This window comes from Panonychus citri, unplaced genomic scaffold, assembly GCF_014898815.1.
Source record: "Panonychus citri isolate SS breed McGregor unplaced genomic scaffold, ASM1489881v1 Contig00115, whole genome shotgun sequence".
Classification (NCBI taxonomy): Eukaryota; Metazoa; Arthropoda; class Arachnida; order Trombidiformes; family Tetranychidae; genus Panonychus; species Panonychus citri.
In genome coordinates, this window is record NW_026515520.1 from 80699 (window position 1) to 102212 (window position 21514).

Sequence of the window (21514 nt, forward strand, 5' to 3'; positions counted from 1 at the left end):
GGGGGAATAGTTAGTGGTTAGTGTGAGCTATTGATTGGGCAGGTTTTTGATTAATTTACAAGTTTTCTGATTTTTGTTATACAAACTTGAATAAGATAAGCTCGAGTTTTGAGTAAAGATTATGCTCAAGATAGCAAAGATTCTATGAGATGTTTAGGTACTAAAAATAGAGCGGAGAATACTACAGTTACGAAAAATTGTACGAACAAAATCTGAGCTGCAGTTCATGAGGAATTCTGACTCAAACTTTGAGTCTCAACGTTTTTTATGTACGCATACGCAGAGAAGCTTCTTTTACAGCGCGCATTTTAAAAAGACAGCCGAAGAAAGCCAGAGAAAGAAAGAGACAAAGAGAGAAAGAGATGAGAAAAAAGAGAAATTAAGTTTTGAATTTTTCGATAAAAACGATTCACATTTCAATATTCTAAACCACGGGTCTGGTAAACAACCTCAACAAACTTTCGTCAATGGTGGACCTCTTCCAAGTGAAATTCGGAATAAATCGTTGAATTATCTCTTCTTTGAGTTCGACCTTGTGGTATCTCGCTAAGATTCAAGGCACATGTTTGTGTCTCCGAAATCTTAGCCAGGTTTGCCGAAACTGGATCAATCGCTCCAGGGAACATCGGTGGTTCCAAATTCAGAGTTTCCATCGAAGAGGTAAATTAATCAATAATTTCTACTAAAATTTGACTAATCTAAACGATCAACAATCTATAAAATAATCTTTTCCAAATTCGATGAAAATACCTGAGAATCACTCGCAGATCTACTATATACACGGTGGTAAGAAAGTTCGTGTGAAAGGGGATGGGGGTCAAACCAGATTTATAAATACAAATGTTCATCTGCTCATTTCTAACCCCCATTTCCCCTCACACGAACTTTCTTACCACTGTACACTCGACAGACACAATCTGTTATTTTCTCTTCCAGGGAAGAACTATTTTCTTAGAACAGAAAAATCAACAACAATTATCATATTCGAAAAGCCATACTGAAAACTAAATCACTCATTATGTTTACTACCAATATGAATAAACCACAATTAACAGTAATCTGCTCTCTAGGTGAATTTTAAACAACCTAATCAACTGATCCTCGATAAAAAAGCTGAAATTTTCTCTATTTAACTTATTTACAGTTTTTCAGCTAATTTTTTTCTCAGCTTAAAGATCAGTTTGATTGTCTCAGGCCCTCCGGGCATTCCTTTGATCATATTGACTGTTATTAGCGAAGACCTAACCTAATTTAAACAATTAACTGAACAATTGAAAAATCAGCTCAAAGTGAAAATATCGAGCTGACGGACATATCTTATGCCTCATCCAGTTTTTTTCTAGAGATTTACTAAGAAATATAGAGATACCGAGGCTAGCCGATCGCTAAGTCACTCATACTGGTGTTTAGCTCGAAATGTTTGATTATTGGCTCAAATCGACATCAGTTGATTAACTTCCGCTTGGCTAATTAGCTTTCTTACTTTTTTCTCACTTTTTTCTCTTTTTCTTTTTTCCTTTCTCTTCCTCATCACAAAAATCATCCCTCTGGAATTTCATAATTTTTTTCCTTTTTCAAAAGTTAGCGCCAAAGAATTTGAGCTGCCTTGAGCCGAGCGAACTATTTTTTCTGGCTAACCGCTCAAGCCGTCTCGAGCCAAGCTGAATTTTGCCTTTCTTTGCCACTCACCATCAAATCAACCGGCTTCAATAACTGAAGAAAATTCCATTTTTATTCTTTATGAGGTTTTGTGGTTTAACTTTATCTTTGGTTCATATGTTGGTGTACATGTAAGCCGAAAATAGGACTCAAAAAGACCTAAGTGTTTGTAGAAAAGCAGCAAAAACAAAGCGCTAACACTTCACTACACTGACCTTTAACCTCAGAGTTTCAGAGTGGAAATAGTTTGACCTCTAATTGCGACAAATTTTCATCTCATACTATCAACGTAACGAAATAGTAGACTTAACTTTTTCGTAATCGTCGAATTTGTTTTCTTGTTTTTTCTTCTTCTCGTTGACTATTGAATCTTTTTGAATTCGTTACAATTTGTTAATTGTGTTGTTAGGTCGTTGCTGCAATCAGACGATTAAAGAAAAATGATCCTGGAATATTTGCCTGGGAGATTAGAGAGGCTCTTCTCGAAGAGGGAACTTGTCATTAATCAAATGTTCCCTCTCTGAGTAGCATAAGTCGCTTCCTGAGAGCTAAAAAACAGTTGATCTTCATCTTCTTCATCATCTGTATCATGTTCATCACCTTTATCAACCTCAACCACTACCACTAACCTTTCATACACCAATGGTTAAGTCAATTGTAAACGAGGCCCACCACCAATAGCACATAATCATCCTAATCATAACCCAAACCACCCACACCATCATCACACTTTACCTCTTCAACATCACCCCCATCATCCTTATTCAAACAGTTTAACTCATCATCATCATCGCCATCCATCAACAGGCCCACCAACCAATTCAATAATCCACAATAGTCCCGAGTCTCTTTCGCCCCCGAGTCGAGTCCCGTCTCGTTTTACAACACCCTTTACTCGAGTTACACTTACCCTGGTTCGTGTAATTTAGCTCATTCCATGGATTCACCCTCCCTGTCCACCTCATCGCCAATGACTCCACCATCGTCAATTACGACCTCTGGTTCGAATCATCATCCAAATTCATCCACATCTTCAACCTCTTCAAACAGTCTCACCCTGTTCACCTTCAACTGTCTCACCTTGTTCATCGGCTTCAGCGGTCGCTGCCACCTCTACGACAATCGCTTATCACAATATGTCCAAAGCTTTTTCAACCCTTAAAGCTTCAGCACTTTACACCAGTCTATCCTGGGTTCACTTCTTCAGCCAGTGGCTGCTATTTTCTTATACTTCTTATACAGCCTCGAAAATTAAGATCGACTACACTTTTAAATGGACTACACAATTTAGTAATGAATTTACATTGAAAATAATAAGATAACACTTCTATGCGTATCTCCATTTAAAAGTGTAGTCGATCTTAATTTTCGAGGCTGTATATTTTCTTATACTTCATCATCATCTTCATCTTCATCTTCATCTTCATCTTCATCTTCATCTTCTTCTCTTGCTTCTTGTTGTGAGTAAATTCCTGTTTAAGGTCATTGGGAAATGGTTCTTGTGAAAATGTTGCTTTCCTTTTGATTTCACACACTCTACAAATACAATCTACAAATTGTACAACAACAAACAAGTGAACGTCAACACATGTTAATTTACAGTATTTTCCTATGGACTCAATTTCTGTGTTTATGTTGACCAATAAGTGACCATTGAAAAGTGATTTTCGTGTATCGATCTCTCTGTGTGTTTTTTTTATTGATTAACTTGTTGATACATTTAAAGGAGAAACAAAGAGTGATCATGTCTTACCTTTACCATGGACGGAGCCCAACGTCCCGAGGACAATTTCCCATAATTGTGACCAAAGCTAAAAACATTTTACCCGCCAAAAGGACACCATCCACATCATCATCTTCTCGTCGATCGGGATTAAGCAAAAGTAAATCATCCAGATTAGCAAACATTGCAATCTTGAGTCAAATGAATAGTCATCATCATGAGACGAATCCTTTTATGTACAAACATAGTTACTCTGATTATCGGTATAACAACATTGGTCATCGCTGGAATCCTTAACCCACAACCTTTTCACCGAATCGGTACAACAGGAGGTCAAATTTCATTAGCATCGATATACATTATCTTTGTTTCCCTCGTTGGCCTCTATGGTTCTGGGCTGAAAAATTATCGTCTTCTATTCATTTTTGCTTACACTCTATTAACTGGATTAGTATTGAGTAATTAGCATTAGTATATATTAGTATATGTACAACGTCACCCAATTCGTTTAAAGTTTGAAAATTTGTTCGCAAAGTTTTTTTAACAACAATTTAAACTTTGTTGCGATTTTTTTTTCTATACTTTTTTTCGTCCAAAATTCATCCATCATGTGCCATTGAGGAAAAATTGAAAATTCTATCCAGTTTTTTCTTTTTCTTTTTCTTCTTCTCTTCATTTCTTACCTTTTCTATTCCCAATTCGATTCTAATCATCAGGAAAACCGAGTTACCTCAACCAAGAACATACAACACAAATTCACGTCCTCATGGATCAGTCAATTCATTCGTCAATCATTTACCTGGTTGACATTTTTTTTCTCTTCTTCTTTTCCATTTCTGTCATTTGTTATTCTCTCTGCTCTTAATTTCCCTTCTCATGAATCAATATCTTCTACTTTTTTCCTTGTAACGATCGTTAGAACAATTTGTTGAATCTTCTTCGATTAATCGGTGTTTACTTTACACAGAACGTAAATATTACTTCCTTGTATTGGAAAGTTAAATTATATATTTTTCTTTCAATGATAAATCAACAATCGTCAACGAGAAATTGATCAAATATGGAAAATTACCTCAAGGAAACAATTAAAGTCTGTCAACATAATGATCACTAAATTAGCAGAATTTATTAACATCTATCCGATCTCAACTAATTATCATCATTCAATTACAATGCAATCGAAATAATGAGTTCAACTAATCAATTGGAAAGGTAATAATTTACCTATTCTTGGCTCTCTGTAAGTTAATCATCTTGATTTCTCTTGATTATACAATCAACTAATTAACTTTTTTGTTTCTCCAACTTTTTTTCCAGATAAATTAAAGTTCAAACAATTAACTTGATCGATTTAATTTTTCCATGACCATCGAATTGCTTAAAATCTGACCTGCTCTCAGATCTGAAACGTTACAAATGAGCTGCTTAATTTGAACGATAATTAGGCCTGGTAAATTACAATATTGATCTCCGACAATCAATTACAATCTCCAAAGGAGTAAAAAAAATATCACACAATTAATCATAATTTAAATAATCCAAATGATTCAATCTCTGAAAACATAGCATGTTAATCATTCACATCAACTTAAAGTCCAACATAATTTCATTGATTCTGCAAATTTTAAAACCTTAATTAGATTTAAAAATGAAAAAAAACTGAATGATTAACTCACTACATTCATGATCCATTGATATTGTTAAATGAATGTAGTTAAATTAGTCAAGCCAACAATTAATTGAACAAATTATCAGCTAATATGTAAAATCGTAACATTGGAAAAACTTATTTTCATATTTGTTTTTTTTTTGCTAATCAAATATTAAAAAACAATTAAGAGAAAAATTTTCATAAACTGTAAACAATTAAATTTTCATCTTCTCCTCTTGTATCATAATAATCAACTAATCAAATATACTTTGAATTGTCTCAATCAACAGGCTACTTTGATTATCTTTGTACTGACCAAAGGTTATATTGGTAGTGGACATTGATTAGGATTAATTAAATTAATTAGTGGATTTGTTTTCTGTTTTGTTTTTATTTTAATATAAAAAAAATCAATGGAAATCAATGAGATATTCTTCGAGATTTCCGGTGTTTCAATCAATCAAGGTTGAATTAAGAAACAATTAAGACATAATTAGCTACTTGACAATAGTTAAGTTATTGATTTAATAACCATGATCATGATTGGGAACACATTAAGAGATAAAATTAGTAATAACAATCAGTAAATTATTAACTAATCCAGTTGATTTTGTTTTTCTCTTTCCGTTCAATTGTAAACTGAATTCAATTTTTTTTCCTTCTCAATTTGATTGACCATTTATTGTGATTTATTAAAATTGGTGATAAACATTAACATTAATCCAGCATTTTCAAGGAGATACTGAAATTAGAATAATTAATTAACATTAATTACTAATCACATTTGAACTTATCATCTAATCTGAAAAGTTTTAATCTCTTTCTATGAGTATGATGAACTCTAGAGGTAAACATCTTATTTAAATCAATTAAATTCAGTTATCAATAAGTAACACTGATTGTGTTCAATTGGAAGATCAATAATCTTGAAGAAATTAACTAATTATCAAGATATAATTACCAATAGAAATGTATGTGAATCCATGGTGAAGATTCCGCCGAGGGTGAAACCAATCTGATTGACATTCATTCGTTCACATGTAGCCAATAACTGAGATTAAATTGAGATTAAATTATTGATCACAATTGATTTGATTCTTAATAACAATTTACTTTTAATTGAGTGGATAAATTTAACTTGCATCGCCTTGCAATCTGATAATTAACCAAATGACACAACGAAACCTGAAAAATGAAATTATTAATACCCAGTTAATTGATTGATTATTGTTATGAATGGACTTACCTTTACAACGGTAAAGGCGGAAAGTATATTGATCACTACGATCGCAGTGAAGGCCATGATTCCCACGGAAAAGATGATATAATTGAAAAGATCACTGCCCGTGCCGATGAAGACACTGACAAACATGGTGAAATCGGCGACACCAGATACAACTATTATTCCGTAGGATAACATTTGACCTAAATCGACAGTTGATCTATTGATGAAATTATAGATTTTATTTTGTTGAGAAAAATAGTTGAAAAGTTCTTGTTGATCGGCTTTCGATTCTGATTTGACCAATAATTGACCATGAAGATGATTAGAATTGAGAGCGAATGAAACATAAGACATAATCATCGTGTTTTGAATGTAAAGCCAAATTGTCGGGTAAGAACCGAGAGTAAATATACTCGAGATGACGATTGTCCAAATGCCGATGACAAGGATGTTATATAAACTCTCGTAGTTTATTGGATTGATGAGGAAAGCAAAGGTCAACCAGGCCGCGATCGCCAGGCAGGTTAACGGAGTTACAAAGAGATAGAAATAAGAAAGAAAGAAAAACGATTTTCTAATACTTGAACAATCGTCCGGTGTTAACATAAACTGTTTATGGTCAAATTTTGTTGACCTCAAGCGATGGTACAATTTGAGTACTTGAATAGGTCCTCGTCTTTCAGCTGAAAACCCACAATACTTGAGACCACAGGAAAGTGTTAGTAACATGGTTATCAACATATTCTGAATCTCATGAACTGGTGAACCAATGAACAGATCACCCAAAGCGATTTGAACATAATCGTAAGGTAATGCGACCACGAAAAACCCTCTGATTATGGTTATCGCTCCAATTAGATTGATGAAATGTCCAAGAACCAATCGACCCTTAGATATCGGGTTAACCTGTTCGTACCCACTTATTATACATAACCAACGGATACCTGATCTTTCAACGACACTCAAAAGGTCAGTTGCCGCTTCTCTTGTCGTTTTCCGTTCCAACCAATTTGTCCAATAAGAATCACTAACTTTTCCATGGACATTAAATTCACGATATTTATATGGAGACATACCTAACACAATAATCTTATTGAACAATTCGTCGAGTGAAAATGAACAGTTCAAGTGTCTAAATGATTACTGAAATTAAAGAAATGAAGTCAATATCAATTACTAATTATTCTTCATTTGATTCCATTGAGAAAAAAGAAACTTCTAATGAACTTTTCGATTCTCAGTCTATACGATAAAAATAGTAAATTCTAACTGTACATTTGATGAACCAAAAAATGAAGAAAAAAAGTTTTCTTTTATTAAATAAACCGAAAGCTAATCATTAATATTTCATTATTTACATTTAATTAAGACATGCGATGATATCATTCAACGATAAATCATACAATTAGAAAGTTAATTGTTTCTGTCAATAGTTTTTTCAACTTTTGTGATAATTATAACTTTAATTTACACTTCTCATACCATTGAGATAGTTAATTAATTAGCCAACATGATGACTTTGAATTTTCATCTTTACTTGATTTGCTTAATCATTAGCAATTACTATTGAATTGACTGCCATTTTAAATCATCATTTGACTTACAGTTATGATTACAGGCTAATTGTATTTAGTTAATTGTGGAAGGATTTTTTTTTTGAAAAGTTGCGCTTAAATTGCTAACATGTGATTTTGTTTTGCTTTTTATTTCTTGTAACAATTTAATTGTGTCAAGTTTAATTGTGCTAATCAGTTTGGTAGTTGTTGTCTCGTTGTTTTATATTGATTTTGTTTCAAGTTTATTTGCTTATCACTTTTTTTTATGATTTGGTTATGATTTTTGGCTGACAATGAACTTGAAACAATTAGAATCAATTTTGGATGATTTTGATGATTTCGATGAACCAAATATACTCTTTGAACAATATGTGACACCAGGTTATGTCGCTGCTCGAATGCTTCATACGATTTCCCTTGATGATCACATTAAAGGTAAAACAATCGTCGATTTGGGAACTGGACCTGGAATTCTTGCCATTGGATCAGCGCTTTTGGGAGCCGATTATGTGGTCGGTGTTGATTTGGATGAGAATGTTTTCCAAATTGCTAAATCAAATCTAGAAGAATTAGATGAACTTTTTCCTGGTAAACCTCCGATTGATTTTGTCCATGATGATGTTACAAAATGTTCACTCGAGAAAAAAAGTTTCGATGTTGCCATTTTTAATCCTCCATTTGGTACCAAAGGTAATTCTGGAATTGATATTGAATTCTTGAAAGTTGCTCTCAATTTAACAAGAGAATCAGTTTATTCATTACACAAATCAGCCACAAGATCTGTAAGTTACTTCTGATAAATGATGAGAATAGAAGAAAAAAAAATAATCAATAAAAAACTTCTCAATCTTATTTACAGTTTATTCTGAAAAAAGGTGAACAATTTGGTGTAAAATCTGAAGTTTTAGGACGATTTTCATACGATTTACCTGCAACTTATGCTCGACATACAAAAGCCAACAAAACAATCGATGTTGATCTTTTCCGATTTACCCACAAAAAGTGATCAACTAATCAACTAATCAACATCCAAACATAATTGAATCAAATTTCCAACAAAAACAAACATAAACAAACATAAATACCAATCAGAAAACTTGTAAATTAATCAAAAACCTGCCCAATCAACAGCTCTCACTAATCACTAACTATTCGTCCACATCTGAGCACAAATGTTTAAATTCAATTAAATAAAATTCTCTTTCAATTTTACTAATCGACTTAATTAAATTCCAGTTTTGATTAAGAAATCGCACAGTTTGAAAAGCCCGCGTTTCTCCGCGAGCCGATCAATATGGCCGGCGATGGCTCCACCCACCAGCAGAATCTTCAATCTTATTCCCGAGCTGAATTATCATCAAAATGTGACATTTTAAATGTCATCAATGTTTCAATCAATTTTTAATTTATTTATTATTTTAGTTTAATTAAATCCCGTTAAGAAAATTACCAACTACACGAAGCTGAACCTATTGTAATTTAATCGGTTGTTAATTATCTACTTTAACTGATCAAGATGCGTTTAAAGAAAAGTTTTCTAGAAAAATAGGATTAAACAAGGTAAGAGCTTTTTAACTCAATTTGTTTCTCTTTCTTTTCTCTCTTTTTCTTCTTTGTGTTCTTCCATTTCTCTGTCTTTTTTCCCTCTTTTTCTCTTATTTATCAACTCAACTCAATTCTTTTTAATTTTAATTATCTTTTTTTCTCTCTCTTTTTCCTTTCATTTACAATTAATTAATTAATTATTTTTCTTTAAATCATTGCTTCAATCGTTTTTTTACCTTAATAATTATTTGTTTTTCTTTCGTTTTCAATTTTTTCTTTTCTTTTTTCTTTTTCTTCTTCTTCTAGAGATTTACTTATTTCCTGACTTTCTATATGTTAATTAATTGATGACTAGGGTCAACTTGTTTTGATTCAAGTAACGGATTAACTTATCAATTGTGTTAATTATTAAGATACAATCATGGCTGGTAAAGTGAGTTCTTGGCTTTATGAGAAGAGATCATTGAAAAAGCCAAAATTAGGTCCATCTGATGTTTATCCTCAAGAACCTAAACAAAAAGAGGTATGTGATAGAATCATTCAAATGTCAATCTTTTCTCTCTTCTTCCTTTACTAAAGCGCTTTTTTTATTGTTATCTATTTATTTAGCTCAGCTCTCGCGAAATGTGCCCATATTTAATAAGAAAGAAGAAATTTTTCTTCAATTATAATAATTCCAGTTCCCATGTTCAAAGCTAATTGGTTTAAAAATGTCTTCAGCATACTCAATAGCATAATCTGGTAAGTAAAATTAACCAATCAATTTATCTGAGAATATACTGATGTTGTGATTGATTTGTTTCTGCTTTTCTCTCTTCTAGAAACCGCCAATAAAAAACGTACTCATGTCCAGATCTGATCAAATGGGTAATTGAGATATACAACAATTGGAAATGGACGATGCACAATTAGATTCTGAATTAGATAAATTATTACAACATATTAAAGAAGGACAACAAAATAATATGAATGATCAAACTGGTAATTATTTCAACCTTTTTCTCTTTTACTATTTTCCAGTATTCAAAATTATTTCTTCTAATTAGTCTTTATATCACCGGTGTACTCTACAGGTACCAGTCATGTTTACTAGTCTCTCAAGAAGAGACTGTAACAGTGTTCGAAGGACTTTATAAACTTGTTAGAAGTGTTTCTAATCCTGCTGATTGCTCATCCGCTGAAAGATGTATATTATGTTATCTTTATGATCTTTACACCAACTGTAGTCATTTGAAGTCGAAATACTTTGATTTATTTAACTCAATTGGACAAAAAGTAAAACAGAATATCCATTCAACGCGAGAACCTTCATCCGTAAAACTTTCCTGGAACACAACATGCATGAGCGAATATATCAACAATCCTAAGATGAAAATTGATATAACTCATCTTAATCAGCTCAACGAAAACGCACATTTCAGGTACAGTTTTGTCTGTAACGCTGTTCACGCTGTTTCAACCGCTAAAGATGCGAACCGTTTGAATGACCTTTCCATCTTTTGTGCTGAACTATCTTCTCGGTGTCCTGCCCTAGGAAGTGAATGGCTCGGAGTGTTGAAAGCTCTTTGCTGTTCTTACAAACAGAATAGTGGATTTGCTGAAGTTCTTACTCAAGTTTGCGTTTCTGATATCTCTCTTCACGATAACATTGCAGTTTTCACCTGTATTCTCATAGCACGTCGATGTTTTTCTCCTCACTTCTTGCCGCTAGTCCGACTGGGGGAGGCTGTCAAGATGCCGAAGCTGGTGCTCGATTAACTTGTCACATTCTTCTTCTTTGTTTCTTTCGCTCCTCTGAACCTCCTTTATCATCTAATACTGTCTATTCCACACCAGCTACTACACTTTACTCCCTTACTAGCCCCGGGCCCTCGAATCTTCCACCTTCTACTTCAGTGCCAGGTAACAATAGATCACTTTTCGTGATAAAACATCCTTGTGATCGTTACCTTTTAGCAGCAGCAAACATAAGTATGAAAGTTGAAGCAGTTTTAACAATACTTTATTGAGGTATTGTATAATTATTATGGCTTAATTGATGTTACAATTACAGTAAATGTTCGCTTATTGCATAAAAATATTCCAAACTCGCAGTTAACTCTCAATAGATGGCGTTAGTTTCTTCTATCCTCCACAGTCCATATTTCTATTCTCACGCCACCTAGTGTTAATACGTTGTCGTTAAACCCGCAATTTTATGCAATAAGCCAACATTCACAGTAGTTTTATAAACTTGGTTGGTGTTGATTGTGTTTAATTGTGCTAAATCTATGGACCATATAACCAAATCATCAGGAATCATCTTCATCTTAGTCTCAATCATCTGAACCCGTTATATTTGAATGCCGGTTGATATTCAAACAATTTAAAGTAACTTGAGAAATTTTTTTCTCACGAGTGATTAGTGTGTTTTTCTGTGACAATCAATTGCAATCATCAACGGATTTGGATTATCATCAGTGCCTCGAGACTCAACAAACTTTTCATGTTTATGTGTCAACAATCACCTTTATCATGGATTTCATCTTTTTCTTAAATTAATTCTATTGGTGGGTAATCTATTTTCTTCAGCTCGAGTTAATCAAATTCACGGGGGAATTGGTCAACTTGGTTTTCGTCAATGGTTGGAAATGAAGTGAAATTCGGAATAAATCGTTGAATTATCTCATCTTTGAGTTCGACCTTGTGGTATCTCGGGAAGATTCAAGGCACATGGTTGTGTCTCTTAAATCTTAGCCCGGTTTGCTGAAACTGGATCAACCGCTCACCAGATCAGATCATCAGATCTCACCCGATATACTCGACCAACACAATCTGTTATTTTCTCTTCCTGGAAAGAACTTATTTTCTTTGAATAGAAAAATCAACAACAATTATCATATTCGAAAAGCAACAAGTAGTAACAATTAATCAACAACATAATTCTCCAGGGAACATCGGTGGCTCCAGACCCAGAGTTTTCAACAAAGAGGTGAATAAATCACTAATCCTAGTAGCAAATACAAGTAGTAACAATTTTCTAGTAGCAATTAAGCAACAACATAATTCTCACATTTCCACCATACTGAAAACTATATCACTCATTTTGTTTACTAACAAGATGAATAAACCACAATTAACAGTAATCTACTCTAGGTGAATTGGGGCCATGGAATTGGGAATTGGGGACATGGAAGCCGAAAATAGGACTCAAAGAGACCTCAGTGTTTGTAGAAAAGTAGCAAAAACCAAGCGCTAATATTTCACTACACTTACTTTTAACCTCATAGAGTGGAAATAGTTTGACCTCTAATTGCGACAATTTTTCATCTCATACTATCAACGTAACGAAATGGTAGATTTGCTTTTTTCGTAATCGTCGAATTGGTTCTCTTGTTTTTTTCTTCTCGTTGACTATTGAATTGTTTTTAATTCGTTACAATTTGTTAATTGTGTTGTCAAGTCGTTGCTGCAATCAGACGATTAAAGAAAAAAGATCCTGGAATATTTGACTGGGAGATTAGAGAGGCTCTTCTCAAAGAGGGAACTTGTCATTAATCAAATGTTCCCTCTTCGAGTAGCATAGGTCGCTTCCTGAGAGCTGAAATAACGGTTTATCTTCATCATCTTCTACATCATCTTCTTCATCTTCGTCATCATCTTCATCATCTGTATCAAGCTCATCACCTTTAACAACCTCAACCGCTAACCTTTCATACACCAATGGTTACGTCAATTGTAAACGAGGCCCGCCGTCAATAACACATCATCCTCACCACCCACACCATCATCATTACACTTTACCTCTTCACCATCACCATCATCCTTATTAAAACAGTTTAACTCATCATCATCACCATCCATCAACAGGCCAACCAATCGATTCAATAATCCACAATAGTCTCTTTTGCCCCCGAGTCGAGTCCCGTCTCGTTTTACAACACCCTTTACTCGAGTTACACTTACCCTGGTTCGGGTAATTTAACTCATTCCATGGATTCACCCTCCCTTGCCGCCTCATCGCCGACGACTCCACCATCGTCAATTATAACCTCTGGCTCAAATCATCGGTCAACAGTCTCACCCTGTTCATCGGCTTCAGCGGTCGCTGCCACCTCTGCGACAATCGCTTACCCAATATGTCCAAAGCTTTTTCAACCTTTAAAGCTTCAGCTCTTCACACCAGTCTATCCTGGGTTCACTTCTTCAGCCAGTGGGGTGGCTGCAGCAGCCGCTGCTGCTTGTGGCCACATTCAGATACCCCAATCAACATCCCTCAGGCAATTCACCGGACACAACTAACTTTGCCTTAATGAATAGAACTTTTAATTCAGTAGATTTGGCAACAGCAATTAGACATCCTTGGACCTCTACAGTTACCAATCTATTGGCAAATTAGTTTAAACAATTAAAAAATTAACTCTCAACAACTGTTGGTCAAATCGCAGTTAATTCACGGTAGGTGGCGTTAGAATAGAAAAAATTTACTGCCATCTATTGAGAATTAACTGCGATTTAACCACATTTTCTATGGATTAGTCTCAATTCATGTATACACGGAATGAATACATGGATGTGGAAGTGATAAAAGTTATACATGAAATAATATACTTAGTATATTTTCTTATACTTCATCATCATCATCTTCATCTTCATCTTCTTCTCTTGCTTCTTGTTGTGAGTAAATTCCTGTTTAAGGTCATTGGGAAATGGTTCTTGTGAAAATGTTGCTTTCCTTTTGATTTCACACACTCTACAAATACAATCTACAAATTGTACAACAACAAACAAGTGAACGTCAACACATGTTAATTTACAGTATTTTCCTATGGACTCAATTTCTGTGTTTATGTTGACCAATAAGTGACCATTGAAAAGTGATTTTCGTGTATCGATCTCTCTGTGTGTTTTTTTTATTGATTAACTTGTTGATACATTTAAAGGAGAAACAAAGAGTGATCATGTCTTACCTTTACCATGGACGGAGCCCAACGTCCCGAGGACAATTTCCCATAATTGTGACCAAAGCTAAAAACATTTTACCCGCCAAAAGGACACCATCCACATCATCATCTTCTCGTCGATCGGGATTAAGCAAAAGTAAATCATCCAGATTAGCAAACATTGCAATCTTGAGTCAAATGAATAGTCATCATCATGAGACGAATCCTTTTATGTACAAACATAGTTACTCTGATTATCGGTATAACAACATTGGTCATCGCTGGAATCCTTAACCCACAACCTTTTCACCGAATCGGTACAACAGGAGGTCAAATTTCATTAGCATCGATATACATTATCTTTGTTTCCCTCGTTGGCCTCTATGGTTCTGGGCTGAAAAATTATCGTCTTCTATTCATTTTTGCTTACACTCTATTAACTGGATTAGTATTGAGTAATTAGCATTAGTATATATTAGTATATGTACAACGTCACCCAATTCGTTTAAAGTTTGAAAATTTGTTCGCAAAGTTTTTTTAACAACAATTTAAACTTTGTTGCGATTTTTTCTATACTTTTTTCGTCCAAAATTCATCCATCATGTGCCATTGAGGAAAATTGAAAATTCTATCCAGTTTTTCTTTTCTTTTCTTCTTCTCTCATTTCTTACCTTTTCTATTCCCAATTGATTCTAATCATCAGGAAAACCGAGTTACCTCAACCAAGAACATACAACACAAATTCACGTCCTCATGGATCAGTCAATTCATTCGTCAATCATTTACCTGGTTGACATTTTTTTCTTCTTCTTTTCCATTTCTGTCTTTTATTCTTCTCTGCTCTTAATTTCCTTCTCATGAATCAATATCTTCTACTTTTTTCCTTGTAACGATCGTTAGAACAATTTGTTGAATCTTCTTCGATTAATCGGTGTTTACTTTACACAGAACGTAAATATTACTTCCTTGTATTGGAAAGTTAAATTATATATTTTTCTTTCAATGATAAATCAACAATCGTCAACGAGAAATTGATCAAATATGGAAAATTACCTCAAGGAAACAATTAAAGTCTGTCAACATAATGATCACTAAATTAGCAGAATTTATTAACATCTATCCGATCTCAACTAATTATCATCATTCAATTACAATGCAATCGAAATAATGAGTTCAACTAATCAATTGGAAAGGTAATAATTTACCTATTCTTGGCTCTCTGTGTTAATCATCTTGATTTCTCTTGATTATACAATCAACTAATTAACTTTTTGTTTCTCCAACTTTTTCCAGATAAATTAAAGTTCAAACAATTAACTTGATCGATTTAATTTTCCATGACCATCGAATTGCTTAAAATCTGACCTGCTCTCAGATCTGAAACGTTACAAATGAGCTGCTTAATTTGAACGATAATTAGGCCTGGTAAATTACAATATTGATCTCCGACAATCAATTACAATCTCCAAAGGAGTAAAAAAAATATCACACAATTAATCATAATTTAAATAATCCAAATGATTCAATCTCTGAAAACATAGCATGTTAATCATTCACATCAACTTAAAGTCCAACATAATTTCATTGATTCTGCAAATTTTAAAACCTTAATTAGATTTAAAAATGAAAAAAAACTGAATGATTAACTCACCATTCATGATCCATTGATATTGTTAAATGAATGTAGTTAAATTAGTCAAGCCAACAATTAATTGAACAAATTATCAGCTAATATGTAAAATCGTAACATTGGAAAAACTTATTTTCATATTTGTTTTTTTTTTGCTAATCAAATATTAAAAAACAATTAAGAGAAAAATTTTCATAAACTGTAAACAATTAAATTTTCATCTTCTCTCTTGTATCATAATAATCAACTAATCAAATATACTTTGAATTGTCTCAATCAACAGGCTACTTTGATTATCTTTGTACTGACCAAAGGTTATATTGGTAGACATTGATTAGGATTAATTAAATTAATTAGTGGATTTGTTTTCTGTTTTGTTTTATTTTAATATAAAAAAATCAATGGAAATCAATGAGATATTCAGATTTCCGGTGTTTCAATCAATCAAGGTTGAATTAAGAAACAATTAAGACATAATTAGCTACTTGACAATAGTTAAGTTATTGATTTAATAACCATGATCATGATTGGGAACACATTAAGAGATAAAATTAGTAATAACAATCAGTAAATTATTTAATCCAGTTGATTTTGTTTTTCTCTTTCCGTTCAATTGTAAACTGAATTCAATTTTTTTTCCTTCTCAATTTGATTGACCATTTATTGTGATTTATTAAAATTGGTGATAAACATTAACATTAATCCAGCATTTTCAAGGAGATACTGAAATTAGAATAATTAATTAACATTAATTACTAATCACATTTGAACTTATCATCTAATCTGAAAAGTTTTAATCTCTTTCTATGAGTATGATGAACTCTAGAGGTAAACATCTTATTTAAATCAATTAAATTCAGTTATCAATAAGTAACACTGATTGTGTTCAATTGGAAGATCAATAATCTTGAAGAAATTAACTAATTATCAAGATATAATTACCAATAGAAATGTATGTGAATCCATGGTGAAGATTCCGCCGAGGGTGAAACCAATCTGATTGACATTCATTCGTTCACATGTAGCCAATAACTGAGATTAAATTGAGATTAAATTATTGATCACAACTTTTTTTTCTATTATTCTATTATTCTCATCATTTATCAGAAGTAACTTACAGATCTTGTGGCTGATTTGTGTAATGAATAAACTGATTCTCTTGTTAAATTGAGAGCAACTTTCAAGAATTCAATATCAATTCCAGAATTACCTTTGGTACCAAATGGAGGATTAAAAATGGCAACATCGAAACTTTTTTTCTCGAGTGAACATTTTGTAACATCATCATGGACAAAATCAATCGGAGGTTTACCAGGAAAAAGTTCATCTAATTCTTCTAGATTTGATTTAGCAATTTGGAAAACATTCTCATCCAAATCAACACCGACCACATAATCGGCTCCCAAAAGCGCTGATCCAATGGCAAGAATTCCAGGTCCAGTTCCCAAATCGACGATTGTTTTACCTTTAATGTGATCATCAAGGGAAATCGTATGAAGCATTCGAGCAGCGACATAACCTGGTGTCACATATTGTTCAAAGAGTATATTTGGTTCATCGAAATCATCAAAATCATCCAAAATTGATTCTAATTGTTTCAAGTTCATTGTCAGCCAAAAATCATAACCAAATCATAAAAAAAAGTGATAAGCAAATAAACTTGAAACAAAATCAATATAAAACAACGAGACAACAACTACCAAACTGATTAGCACAATTAAACTTGACACAATTAAATTGTTACAAGAAATAAAAAGCAAAACAAAATCACATGTTAGCAATTTAAGCGCAACTTTTCAAAAAAAAAATCCTTCCACAATTAACTAAATACAATTAGCCTGTAATCATAACTGTAAGTCAAATGATGATTTAAAATGGCAGTCAATTCAATAGTAATTGCTAATGATTAAGCAAATCAAGTAAAGATGAAAATTCAAAGTCATCATGTTGGCTAATTAATTAACTATCTCAATGGTATGAGAAGTGTAAATTAAAGTTATAATTATCAAAAGTTGAAAAACTATTGACAGAAACAATTAACTTTCTAATTGTATGATTTATCGTTGAATGATCATCGCATGTCTTAATTAAATGTAAATAATGAAATATTAATGATTAGCTTTCGGTTTATTTAATAAAAGAAAACTTTTTTTCTTCATTTCATTCACCCTCGGCGGAATCTTCACCATGGATTCACATACATTTCTATTGGTAATTATATCTTGATAATTAGTTAATTTCTTCAAGATTATTGATCTTCCAATTGAACACAATCAGTGTTACTTATTGATAACTGAATTTAATTGATTTAAATAAGATGTTTACCTCTAGAGATCATCATACTCATAGAAAGAGATTAAAACTTTTCAGATTAGATGATAAGTTCAAATGTGATTAGTAATTAATGTTAATTAATTATTCTAATTTCAGTATCTCCTTGAAAATGCTGGATTAATGTTAATGTTTATCACCAATTTTAATAAATCACAATAAATGGTCAATCAAATTGAGAAGGAAAAAAAATTGAATTCAGTTTACAATTGAACGGAAAGAGAAAAACAAAATCAACTGGATTAGTTAATAATTTACTGATTGTTATTACTAATTTTATCTCTTAATGTGTTCCCAATCATGATCATGGTTATTAAATCAATAACTTAACTATTGTCAAGTAGCTAATTATGTCTTAATTGTTTCTTAATTCAACCTTGATTGATTGAAACACCGGAAATCAATAATACAATTAACGTCATCTCGTAATTAACCTCGTGCTGATTTATGAGTTATAATTATCATCAAGATATTATTGGAATTAAATTGTTCATCGACATATATAATAGACGCTTTTAATTCACTTTGATTCACTAATTGTCATAATAAATTGTGTCACTCAACCAACATGGGAACACAACAAGTAGTTTATCAATTTAATATTTACCTTTTGATTTGTATCTCATTGATTTCCATTGATTTTTTATATTAAAATAAAAACAAAACAGAAAACGAATCCACTAATTAATTTAATTAATCCTAATCAATGTCCACTAACAATATAACCTTTGGTCAGTACAAAGATAATCAAAGTAGCTTGTTGATTGAGACAATTTAAAGTAATAGATTTGATTAGCTGATTACAATTTGTTACAATAGTTTTAATCATAATCATTTAAATTAGGAGGTGTGTTTGTAATATATTGAAATATTTGGTTCCAAAAACATGATTAGTAAATTTTTCTGATGATCAACAACAATCAAAGTCAAAGTCTAGTTAGTTAACAATTAGATTAATCGCCAAATTTACCATCACTTGGGATAGATTGATGATTAAAGTATCAATAACAAAGAGCATCATATTTGTGTTGATTACTTTGATTGGGAAAGAATCGAAATCGACAATTAATCTAATCAATTAGCCGATAAGAAGCTGAAGGAATAAAACCGATAAAAAGTTATTAGTTTTTCTCTCTCATTTTATCGTCTCTGTTTCTTTTTTTCTGTTCAGAAGGTCATCTCTTCATTCATCAACTAAAAGACAATCAAAAGGGTGGCGTTAATTGTCTTCATTATAAAAGTGATTAAAGTTTTAATTGTTCGAGTTAGTTGGTGATACGAATTTCTTTCGTTAATTTAGTTACATTGTTTCCAATTTTCTCGTTTCCAGTTATCCAAATAAAATGGAAAACTTATCTTTCGGTTTGTTTTCTTTTGCTCTTTTGTTATGTTCATTGTCGTCAATTATTGCGAGTGAACCAACGGTTGTCACCAATGGTACAACGGAAATAACGGGCTGTCGAAGTCAAATCGTTGAAACTATTCCCGTTGGTTTGGTTTTCCCAAGTTACAAAGGTCCAATTTTTAACTCGACGATATCTTCATGGCTTGAACTTGTCTCTTCCGCTAAATCATCAATCGATATTGGTTCGTATTATTGGACTTTAATGTGTAGCGATGTTGAAAATCCAATCAAAGAAAGTTGTCAAGTCGGTGAAAGTTTTGTTAACGCTTTAAAAGAAGCAATTAATCGAGGTGTTACTGTGAGAATCGCTGTTAACGGGAATGATAATAAAACTGCCGCTGATCCTGATTTACAGTTACTCAAAAATGCTGGTGCTCTAATTGCTAACCTTGACTTTGATCGGCTTATTGGTGCTGGGATTTTACATACCAAGTTTATTATCGTTGACAATATGAGTTTTTACTTGGGAAGTGCTAACATGGATTGGCGCTCGTTGACTCACGTTAAAGAGCTTGGTGTTTATATTCAAAATTGTCCCACCTTAGGAGGTGATTTAGCTAAAGTTTTTGATGTTTACTGGACTCTTGGACAATCAAATGCATCGATTCCTGAACAATGGCCTAATAATTTGGCAACATCAATTAACCTCGAAAATCCCGTTAATTTAACACTCGAAGGTAACACAGCTAAGGTTTTCATGGCCAGTGCACCACCTCAATTCAGTCCTAGAGGACGAACGGGTGATATTGAAGCTGTTCTTGAGGCCATTAACACCGCTAAAAGATTTGTTTACATCGCTGTGATGGACTATTCTCCAACCTTTTTGTATGGATCGAAACCCGAATATTGGCCAGTTATCGATGACGCTCTTCGTAAAGCAGTAGTCGAAAGAGGTGTTGAAGTTAAATTTCTGGCCGCTAATTGGACTCATACAAAATACACTTCAGTACTTTTCCTCAAGTCTCTTAATGAACTCAGTCGATATCCTGGTAAAGGCGCTTTATCGGTTAAACTGTTCACCGTTCCAGGTACCGATGAACAACAACGGATTCCCTATGCTCGAGTTAATCACAACAAATACATGATAACTGACCAATTGCTTTACATTGGAACTTCGAACTGGTCAGCTGATTATTTCGTCAACACCGCTGGAGTTTCATTTGTCGCTTCTTTCGCCGAAGTGAAAAAAGTCCGAAATCTTCGTAAAGATGTTCTCGATATCTTTTATCGCGATTGGGATTCGACTTATGCCTCTTACGTAAACAAATATTCTGGTAAACGACGATCAAAATAATCAACTAATCAACATTTTTACGATAATCAAATGATCAGTATTTTCTTAAATTGTCACAACAATTAACAATCTTTCAATTTTCTCATCTTTCTCTCATATTAAGATTTTCTGTTTCAATTAATTTGATCAATTTTAAGATGTAAATATAATTCAATTGATTGTAACACTTAATTCAATTTAATTAACAAACAAAAAAAGCAATTTAAACATCACAAGAGCCAATAATTTTGATTAATAAATGATTTAATTATGTTACAAAACAACAACAAATTACCAAACTGATTAACACATTAGCTCAATCAAACTTTACTTTAAATTAAATTGTTACAACAGAAAATCAATAATAAATTTCTGAAATCCGCTTCACAATTAAACTGCAATCACGATTAATTATCAATTAATTGATAACATGAAATTATAATCAGATCAATAGCAATAATAATTTTTAATGATTAAGTTAATCAACTGACCATCACAACCTTGTAAGTTTAAAAAACATCAAAACAATTAAAGTAAATCCGGTGGACATAATTTTATTTGTTTCTTTTTCTCAGTCAACGTTAAAGTTAATGT

At 32.6% G+C, this 21514-nt stretch overlaps 4 protein-coding genes, 1 long non-coding RNA gene and 2 pseudogenes across 5 annotated transcripts; 5 read left to right on the forward strand and 2 right to left on the reverse strand.

Annotated features, from left to right (window-relative positions):
* The first annotated feature begins 1033 nt into the window (after positions 1-1033).
* Positions 1034-5404, forward strand: LOC128390091 (paired box pox-meso protein-like; annotated as a pseudogene).
* A 150-nt stretch (positions 5405-5554) lies between these two features.
* Positions 5555-7790, reverse strand: LOC128390144 (uncharacterized). Its single transcript, XM_053349824.1, has 4 exons — positions 6280-7790; positions 6147-6218; positions 5995-6084; positions 5555-5775 (listed from the first exon to the last, which is right to left on the reverse strand). The coding sequence occupies exons 1-4, from the start codon at positions 7330-7332 to the stop codon at positions 5713-5715; spliced, it is 1278 nt and encodes a 425-aa protein (XP_053205799.1). The 5' UTR covers positions 7333-7790; the 3' UTR covers positions 5555-5712.
* A 182-nt stretch (positions 7791-7972) lies between these two features.
* Positions 7973-9739, forward strand: LOC128390145 (rRNA N6-adenosine-methyltransferase METTL5-like). Its single transcript, XM_053349825.1, has 3 exons — positions 7973-8596; positions 8674-9374; positions 9666-9739. Exons 1-2 carry the CDS (start codon positions 8108-8110, stop codon positions 8818-8820), a joined length of 636 nt encoding a protein of 211 aa, XP_053205800.1. The 5' UTR covers positions 7973-8107; the 3' UTR covers positions 8821-9374; positions 9666-9739.
* A 41-nt stretch (positions 9740-9780) lies between these two features.
* On the forward strand, positions 9781-14845 carry LOC128390092 (uncharacterized; annotated as a pseudogene).
* A 293-nt stretch (positions 14846-15138) lies between these two features.
* On the forward strand, positions 15139-16100 carry LOC128390086 (uncharacterized). Its single transcript, XR_008325578.1, has 2 exons — positions 15139-15502; positions 15575-16100. It is a non-coding gene; the product is annotated as an uncharacterized LOC128390086 (long non-coding RNA).
* Positions 16101-16477: 377 nt separating this feature from the next.
* LOC128390082 (rRNA N6-adenosine-methyltransferase METTL5-like) lies at positions 16478-17769 on the reverse strand. Its single transcript, XM_053349746.1, has 3 exons — positions 17030-17769; positions 16854-16943; positions 16478-16634 (listed from the first exon to the last, which is right to left on the reverse strand). Exons 1-3 carry the CDS (start codon positions 17516-17518, stop codon positions 16572-16574), a joined length of 642 nt encoding a protein of 213 aa, XP_053205721.1. The 5' UTR covers positions 17519-17769; the 3' UTR covers positions 16478-16571.
* Positions 17770-19417: 1648 nt separating this feature from the next.
* Positions 19418-21166, forward strand: LOC128390154 (5'-3' exonuclease PLD3-like). The gene has a single exon (XM_053349833.1). It carries the CDS (start codon positions 19586-19588, stop codon positions 20939-20941), a length of 1356 nt encoding a protein of 451 aa, XP_053205808.1. The 5' UTR covers positions 19418-19585; the 3' UTR covers positions 20942-21166.
* The last annotated feature ends 348 nt before the right edge of the window (positions 21167-21514 follow it).